At 35.2% G+C, this 8948-nt stretch overlaps 1 protein-coding gene across 1 annotated transcript; it reads left to right on the forward strand.

Annotated features, from left to right (window-relative positions):
* Positions 1-2554: 2554 nt before the first annotated feature.
* LOC111998456 (uncharacterized) lies at positions 2555-6863 on the forward strand. The gene is made up of 4 exons (XM_024030553.2): positions 2555-3018; positions 4047-4081; positions 4886-4986; positions 6562-6863. Exons 1-4 carry the CDS (start codon positions 2717-2719, stop codon positions 6646-6648), a joined length of 525 nt encoding a protein of 174 aa, XP_023886321.1. The 5' UTR covers positions 2555-2716; the 3' UTR covers positions 6649-6863.
* Positions 6864-8948: the final 2085 nt, after the last annotated feature.

Here is an 8948-nt window from a genome sequence, read left to right on the forward strand (position 1 = left end):
GTAAAAAAAAAAAAAAAAAATTCAAATCAGTGTTGGTACCTAGTGGTTTTTGGTAGCAGATCAGTGTTGCTTGTATTTTGTTGATCAAATCTCTACCTTCAAAAGGTATTTCTCAGATCAGATTACACAAATATAAAATAAAAAAAAAAAAAGATACAGATCAGTGCACGTTGAAGAAGACGAAAGAAAGAAGAAGAAGAAGAGGAAGAAGATTCAACGGATGACAGAGAAACCACGGAGAGGGCGCAGAGCAGAGAGAAGAGATGAGAGGCATGAGAGTGACTTCAGGGCAAAGGGAGAGCAGAGAGATGAGAAGGTATGAGAACTGTGGACTTTTATCAAGGGTAATTTGGTAATTGAAGGAAGAGCTAACGATAGTTACAAACGCGCATTGGACTTTTTTGTTTTATGGGCCTCCCCAGCTCCATAAGGTTTGCGCGTTCTTAGCGCGTTATCAGCCTTGGCTAAGAACGCAACTTTTTCAAAAAGTTACGTTTTGGATTGAATCAAACGCACAAATTGCTCCAGCTTTTTGCAAAACGTGTGTTTTGGGCTCAAAATGCCCAAATGAACGGGCATAACCCAAATTCAAGGGGTAATTTTGCATTTTACCAAAAAAAAAAAGAAAAGAAAAAGGAAGAGAGTCTAAATTAGTTTAAAGTTATTTTTATCCAACTTGCGGTAATTGAGAAGACTATTTATCATTATATCATAGTTTTCTTACATGTTGCCTGGTTCAATACATCATCTGCCAATCTCTCCGTCATAATGACCTTATGAAATCCATATTCAACCATCTAAGTTTGTTTGCCAAATTTATGCTGATAATTGGATGTGGAAACAAATCATCACTATGAAGAACATGGATGCCTAGTCTACATTGTGTAGTTTCCTTCCCTCGATCAGTTTTTGTAGCATTGACATTTGTGTTCTTTCAAGTAATATGTTCGCAGGTTCAATCCCGCAATTTACTATAGCCAAAAAATAAAAAAAGTAATATGTTCTACATGAGGGCAATGGCAAAGAACTGATCACTAGTGAATGGGTGCTGCAATTGCATTTTTTGTGTTTAAATACTACTTTGTGTTGACTTAATCTCATTTCTCATTTACCTTATTGAATGTTGTCTGCAGGGGGTGTGACTTCTGGATGGTTTTGTCTTGAATCATCAGTCCTTACTCTTGCAATAAGTGCTGCAGCATTTTCATTCTATAGAGATCGCACTGCACAAAAAGCTAGGAGGATGTTTCATGCTAGCCTTCTATATCTTCCTGTATTCATGACTGGGCTTCTAGTTCACCGCCTCCCCGATAACGAACAATGTATCAAAGAAGACAATTCAGCTGAGATTTTATCTTTCCTGGAAACTAAAGATGAAGAAAGTGAAAACCTTAATGAGAATGAGGTGATGCAATCCAGAGTCAGGAAACAAGCACGCCCACCTGTAGCGTATGCCTCTGTTGCACCATTTCCATTTCTGCCTGCACCATACACGGTTCCTTGATGTATTTTGCCTCTAGATTTTTTTGGTTACAATATGTAATAAAAAGGTGGAAATGTTCCCTTGTAAAAATCAATCTGACCAAATTTTTTTTGGGGGGGGTGGGGGGGGTGGGGGTGTTGTGGTTTTGGGTCAAACCCTATGGCAATTTTTGAAGTTGACATCTGTTATATAGCTTTTAATGTTATGCTCTTCAACATTGACATTTGAGCAACGAATTTTTATTTGAAATAAACTGTGAAAACAAAGCAATTGATCTTGATTTGGGTAGAACAATCGTGAGGCTTTTATCTATTATTTTTTCTCCTAAGATGGAGAGTGCAAACTTTGATTGAGAACGATAAGGATATTGGTGTAACACTAACCAACCTCCTATTGTTATTCATATTCTAAAGCCTTAATTTGATCCACTGTTTTACATGCACTGAAACAATATATTGACCAGCACTAAATAACAATGATGCAATTCTCAAATTCTAACAAGTAAATATGATTTTTATGGGAATTTTTTTGTTTTGGGGTAAGATATTTGTGGGAATTTAGCATTCAATGTGTTGTGTAATTAAATTCTCAAAATTATAAGAATCTTGTTAGAATTCCTCTAATCTTTTACCCTCCAAACTCCTTCAATTGTAATAGTATATATTTTGATTTTCAAGCAAGTTTCAAAAAATAAAGAAAATTTTTATGCCAGAAAAAGAAAATAATATGATTTTTTTTTTTTTGGGGATAAAATGCAGCAACTAAAATTATATTGGTAAATTTCATTAGCCTACTCTAAGATTTGCACTAATACCAAACAAGTTCAAGACATTTTAAAACCAACCAATTTAGCTCTTAGAGAGAAGAGAAAAAAGGCTAATAAACCTAACTGTGTTTATTCTTTAGGTACTAAATTGACCGGTGTTAAAATGCTTGAAAATTCTATTAACCTATCCTAAGATTTGCGCCGAACAAGTTTAAAACATTTTAAAATCAACCAATTTGGTTTCTAAAAGAGAAGTAAGACTAACCAGCGAGCCAAACAATGCTTACTGTTTAGGGATCAAATCGGAAGTTTCGAAATTTTTTTTGGACCTGGTTGTCGTTAATCCCGGTTAAAAAGGTTATTCAAGTTTCAACAATAAAACCATCCAAAACAGCCCAGCAAATAAAATAAAACTAAAACATCCAAGCGTTGGAAAGAAAGCTCTAGAGAGAGAGAGAGAGAGAGAAATGGCGGTGAGACAGAGAGCCATGGGAACTCTGCCGAACCTGATTCGAAGCCTCCGAAAGGAATCTCTTCTAAACCCAAAACCCACGAACCCATCCGTACTACCATCTCTTCGACGCGCTTTCTCGCTCTACGATCAGGTCAACCTGATCAACGATGTCCCCGAAGACCAGCTTCGCTTTAAAGGCTATTCTGATACTGGGTTCAACGTCAATGGCGTCGACTATGAGGGCAGCTTGCTCTGCGTTGGGAACTTCCTCATGTCTTGGGCCCCCACCAAGTTTTCAGACATCACTCCTGAAAGGTGTGTACACTTGACAATTTCAATGTATCACAAATTGAATCAAAGTTTTCAATTCCGTTGTGATTTGGGTTCTTGTTATTTTTTTCAATCATGGGTTTTTTTTTTTTTTTTTAATTGAATTCAAAGTAGTTGCTTTTGTTTGATTTTGTCAATGAACAAAACATCATTTCCATGAGAGAATGAGGTAGAAGATAGAAATAGAAATTAGTAAAGAGAAGAAATGTAGATGTAAATTTGAAGACAAGGTTGCATATGAAGCATAAACAATGTTTTTCTTTTCCAAAGAAAAGTAAATTTAATGTTGTTATGTGTTTGAATTTAATTGAGGAACATATAATGTAGCCCATCTAAGGAATACGAGTAGAAACCAAAACATACGGGAATTTGATTTGGTTTAGTGATTGGAACGGAATATTTCAGCTTTTCTAGCTGGAATGGAATGGAATTGATTGACAACTATGATTTGGATTGTGTATACGACGTGTGTAAGCTTGTTAAGACTTTGTTTGTTTATTTGCAATTTTGGTTAGAATAAAAATAAAATACTAGAGTGCACTTTTTTGGGTCTTTGGAAAAACTTTTGATTCTATTGAATAAGTAGGAAAGGATCTTCTTGTGTAACTTTCACAACCTGTGTCATGCTTGGATTGCTAATTTGTAACAATTATAGCTAATTTTGTTACCATTAGGGTTTGTAATCTGAGTTCTTTGTCATTGCATCAGCCAATGTCTAATACACTAAATTGGGTAGAATTGTGATAACCGTGCATTGACTTTTCTAATTCTCCAATCTCTACTTTTGAATGATTTATTGCGTTGTACAATGGATGTAGTTGGTTCATATGTTTGAATATATTGTTGTATCCACATATTTAGTTACTGCTTTGTTCCTGTGATATTCCCAATTTCCATAAATTTTTTAGGAGTTTGAAGTTCCCTAGTGCAAATATTCTTTTAGTTGGAACAAGAGTCTATGAAGTTTATCATGCACCTCTATCTGAAAATGATAGCTTTATGTTATGATGCAGCTTATCTATCTTCCAAACCTTGCGGCCTATTCCAGGTGAGAATTCAAATTGTGGGACAATCCTGTCTGGTTGGTCCTTTGTTTTTACTTATCACATGGAACTTGTGTAGTGTTAATGACTGCTTCATACAGGTGATTTTGATTACATATGACAGTCAAAATAAATTTTAAGGGCTAGTCTTCCCCTTTATTAAGCTATACTTCATATTTCAAAATGTGACCCAGATGTTATGTGAATCATTGGCAACTTGTCTATGGTCCATCATGTTGAGCACCATCAAATAGTTATATAGGCTTGCTGACATCTAGATACTATAACAATAAAGAATTGAAATCTGTTCTACTATCATTTCATATGTACTTTGCAGGTTGCCAAGATAGTTCATGCATGTGTATTTGCAATTTTATGTCCTTAAGTACCTAATATGAGCCTTAGTGTCTGTTTGGCTAGAGCTCATAAGCTCAGCTTTTAACTTTTATGTATAGCTTTTAAAAACCTCTTCTTTTTTTCTTTTTTTTTTTACTTTTTCTCACTTTTTCAAAGTACAAGTATACTTTAGCACACTTTTAGCAAAAAACTAAAAGTCAATAAATATTGTTTCCAAATGGACACTTAATGCCAATAAATATGCATCCTGTCAAGAGTACTGGAATCATTATGTAAGTCACTATAACTTCCAAATATACACGTATTATGTGTATATATCAAGTTTTTATTTATGTATGTATTATATGATATCTATAGTTTAAGGGTTTTCTCCTTTAAGATTTGGTCCAGTTGTTATATTAATCTTCTGTTGATTTTTCTATTGACCATCTACTTGTATTAATTCATGTCAGAGATTTTGATACTTGGCTGTGGGAGGAATATTGAAATAGTAAATCCTGAACTTCGGCGCTTCATCCGGTCTACTGGCATGAAGTTGGAAGCCCTTGACTCGGTATCTTAGCTTCCCCCTGGGGTTTACTTCCTTCAGTCTGTTAAATTTTGTCTCGTATCTTTACTTTTTACTCTGCATAAATTCACCAATAAAAAATACATAGGTTTTCTAAACAAAGTTGATATTGTTACATTATTCTTCTTCACCTGAAGAAAAGAGAATAAATAGAGGAAGAAAAAAGTAGCACAATTTTCCAATCAAATTAGTTTGATTGGGGCATATCTGCAAATAAGACCAAGTTCAAAATTTTATCAGAGCACTAGGCAATGAAAGAGAGTGAGGTGTAGAATGAAAAGAAAAAATAAAATAAAATTCAGGGGCCACATAATGGGATTGGGTGTTGAAAAATGCCAATATATATTCCAAGGAATAATAGGGTAAAGCTTCCCTATACGAGAAATGCGTAAGAGGTTCACAGTTCTATGGTTAATTGATCTGGCTGCAAGTTAGGTCTACTTGGTGTTTTGCCATGTTTACCTGGCCCAACTGTTAGGGTTGAAGGCACTGCTTTTGTCCATCCCAATCGATCATTTTGTTGTTTGTTTGTTAGGTTAAGCTAGGAGGGCAAGAAGAAAACTTCCATTTTAAATTATTAAAAGAATCTTTAATGCATTTGTTCCTTACATTCACTGTCATCTTTTTTTTTTTTTTTTTTTTCTTTTTTTTGGTTGATAAATATACATTCACTGTCATCTGTGAGAATAGTCGTTGTGGCACAGCAAATTTGTATAATTGGGGTGTGAGCTCCTTGAGCTAGCAGCTAATTTGGTAATAAGCGTCTCTAAATTCCTTTACATACTAGCAAAAATACTGTGAAAATGTTCTATTTTCTGAATTGGCTAAAATTTTTATTAAGGAATATATGGTCTACTGATTTAGCATAAACAGAGTACACTTTAATTCTTTTTTGTTTAATTTATTTTTGTTTTTTGCTATGTATATGGTGGGGGCATGATGGTGGAAAAAGTAAAAGAAATCAATTTGACTGAACTTAGATTTTACATGCCTAATCAATCATAAAGCCAAAAAAGAAAAGAAAATTGTCCATGAGTAAGGCCAAACAGGCTAAACCTTTTCTTCAATTTCCGCCACACATCTCACCCCCACCCCCCTCTCTCCCAAAACAAATTAAAAATATCACTTTGTTCACAATTTTAGGCTTCAATTTCAAGCACTCTATCAAAGCTTTAGGCAAAATTACCAATCCAACATATAAGGTAGAAATTAATTCACAGGTCCTACTATAGAGTGTTGAGGTAATTCATGGGCCTAAACTATTCCTCCAATTTAAATTATAGGTTTAAATTCCCCCCTCCCCACAAGGCTAACCCCCTCCTTTTTCTTTAACATAGGTTAGCAGATAGTGTGTTGTCTTTCTATACTACTGCACTTCCTTATTATTGCATCTCTGGCTCGTTCTCTGGGTGCATGTGTACACTTGTCTAGGGAGTGTTGTACATGAAACCAACGTATTTCTTTATGATCATTTTCCTATTGTAAAACCAAGACACCAACCAAAATGGATGTGACTACAGTGCTAACTTATCTTAATGATCTTTGTTTCACTTGTTGTAGAGAAACGCTTCAACAACTTACAACATATTGAATGAAGAAGGTAGGATTGTGGCTGCTGCACTTCTACCATATGGGGTTTCTTCCTAATGTCTAGACTTAGCATTTGAGATGCTTTTCATTTTTAGCTTATGCAAGATGCATTTCAATTCAAGCTACTGAGAGTCCCTTGCCGTTTCTAACAAGAATTATTTGATTTGAGAGGTAGACAACATTTGTTGTATGTAAATAAGCTGGAATTCGTATGGCCCATGATTGTAGATCTTTATGCATTTCGTGTTATTTACTGGAAGGTATTTCATTTTTGAAGCAACAAGCAAGTCTGCTCAAGTTGGCCTCAAGCTTTTGAACATTATCTTAAACATAGTTTCTTGAATTTTTAAATAACTAAATAAATCATAGAGTTAAGGTGTATTGTTTGACATTATAGGTTCTTATTTTCTTGTTTGTTTCCTCTAATTAAAACTAGGACTATGTATTCGTAGTTCAAATTGTGAGAGAGTTTGATGAAAGCAATTATCTTCTTGACATAAGGGCACTCACAGCAGTGGTGCTATATAGGTATAACGGTATTTTTTTCATCTCTCAATCACAAAAAACCATCATGCAGTAGTGGAGCTACAGTGCACATTTATCTTTTAGATTTAGCTCCTCAGCTATAATGCATATTTATCTTTAGATGTGCAAAATCTAAAAAATTTAGCTCCTCAGCTACAGTGCACATTTATCTTTAGATATGCACTATAGCTCACAGGTTAAAAAAAAATATATATATTATTATTATTAACTTCTCTCTCTTCTCTTATTAAATAAACATTTCCTATTCTCTCTCTCTCTCTCTCTCTCTCCGGCTTCTCTTCTTTCTTCTTTCTTCCTTAAATTTTTTTTTTCTCTCTAGATCGCTGGCCAGCTCCCTCATCCCTTAGCTCGCCAGCCAACTCCCTCAACGCTAATCTGTTCTACCGACCCAGCTCGCCGACCCGCCCAAAGCCCCATCGCCCAATCCGTGCCTCTCTCTCTCTCAGTCACTCTCACCTCTCTCTCTCAACGCCTCCGACCCAAGCCTCCGCCGGCCTCAACGTCATCGGCCCAAGCCTTCGCTGGCCTCAACGTCTCCGACCCAAGACTCTTCTCACCTCTCTCTCTCATCGATCTATGATTGAGTGTTTTATATATATATATATATATTTAATGTATTTTCATATGAGTTTGGTGGCTGTGGTGGTGGTGGTGGTTGATTTTAGCTATGGCAGTGGGTTTTGTGTATTTTGGCTTTAGCAGTAGCTTGTTCCTTAGTTTTGTTTTTGTGTGTGTGTGTGTGTTTTTTTTTTTTTCTATGTTGTGTTGTGGTTGCCAAAGTAGAGTGGTGGTTGTGGCTAGTGGTGGTGGTTGTGGGTGTGGTTGTGGTTGTGGTTGTGGCTGATGGTAGAGGTGGTTGTAATTGGTGCTGTAGATGTTTTTGTGGATAGTGTGATATATTATTTTATTGTAGGAGATATATTATTTTATTGTGATGTTTATATTATTTTATTGTGTTGAAAGCCAAATAGATCCACTACTCAGTACGTGTGTAGGTAAAATAGATAAAGTGACTTTTTGTGTAGCTAAATAGCTAAAATTTTAGATTCATTGCTGTGAATGCTCTAAGGTTCCAATTCTAAATTTAATATTAATTTTTTTGGGGCCAGACTCTCAATTAGATTATATGCAAAATCTTGCAGACTATGGGTCCGTTTGGATAGCACTTATTATTGCTGAAAGTTGCTAAAAACTGATTGTTGCTGAAAACACTGTAGCAAAATAATTTTTAAATGTGTAAATAGTGTTGTGGGACTCACTTTTAATATTAAAAATTGGGTGAACAGTGCATGAACAGTGCATGAACAGTACACGCACAGTACATGCACAGTGAATTTTGTCTCCAAAGTCAAAAAAGCCGGCAGGAAAAAAAAAAAAAAAAAAAAAAAAAAAAAAGAAAGGCAGAAAACGTGAATCATAAAACGTGCCGCAACTTTAAGTGCAATCCAAACGCACGCTATATAGAGTCAAGTCTATAGCATTTGAGCGTGAACTATTTTGTTGGGGTGGAAATTACATTTTTTCTCCCTAATTATATCGTCTTTTACACAGCCTCCTAAACTATGAAAATACACATTTATAATATAGAATTAAGTAGTCTGCGCACTGTTACCACTTACCAGTGGTCCATGGTAGACTAGTAGTGTACTTTAGCTAATGCTAAAAAAAGATTGCAAGGGATGCATTTGGCACATCCAATGGTGACCATATTTTGGTATTTTGTGTGCTAAAATACTAAAATTTAGACTTTAGTACATTTAATGCTAGTGCTCTTAAGGTTTTCTTTGGATTTTTTTGAATTTGATTCTTGT

Source organism: Quercus suber, unplaced genomic scaffold (genome assembly GCF_002906115.3).
Source record: "Quercus suber isolate HL8 unplaced genomic scaffold, Cork oak 2.0 scaffold_260, whole genome shotgun sequence".
Taxonomy (NCBI): Eukaryota; Viridiplantae; Streptophyta; class Magnoliopsida; order Fagales; family Fagaceae; genus Quercus; species Quercus suber.

Coding starts and splice junctions, on each gene's coding strand:
- LOC111998456 (XM_024030553.2), top strand. CDS start 2,717: ATGGCGGTGAGACAGAGAGCCATGGGAACTCTGCCGAACCTGATTCGA. Junction 4,082..4,885: donor AACCTTGCGGCCTATTCCAG/GTGAGAATTCAA, acceptor AATTCATGTCAG/AGATTTTGATACTTGGCTGT. Junction 4,987..6,561: donor AGTTGGAAGCCCTTGACTCG/GTATCTTAGCTT, acceptor CACTTGTTGTAG/AGAAACGCTTCAACAACTTA.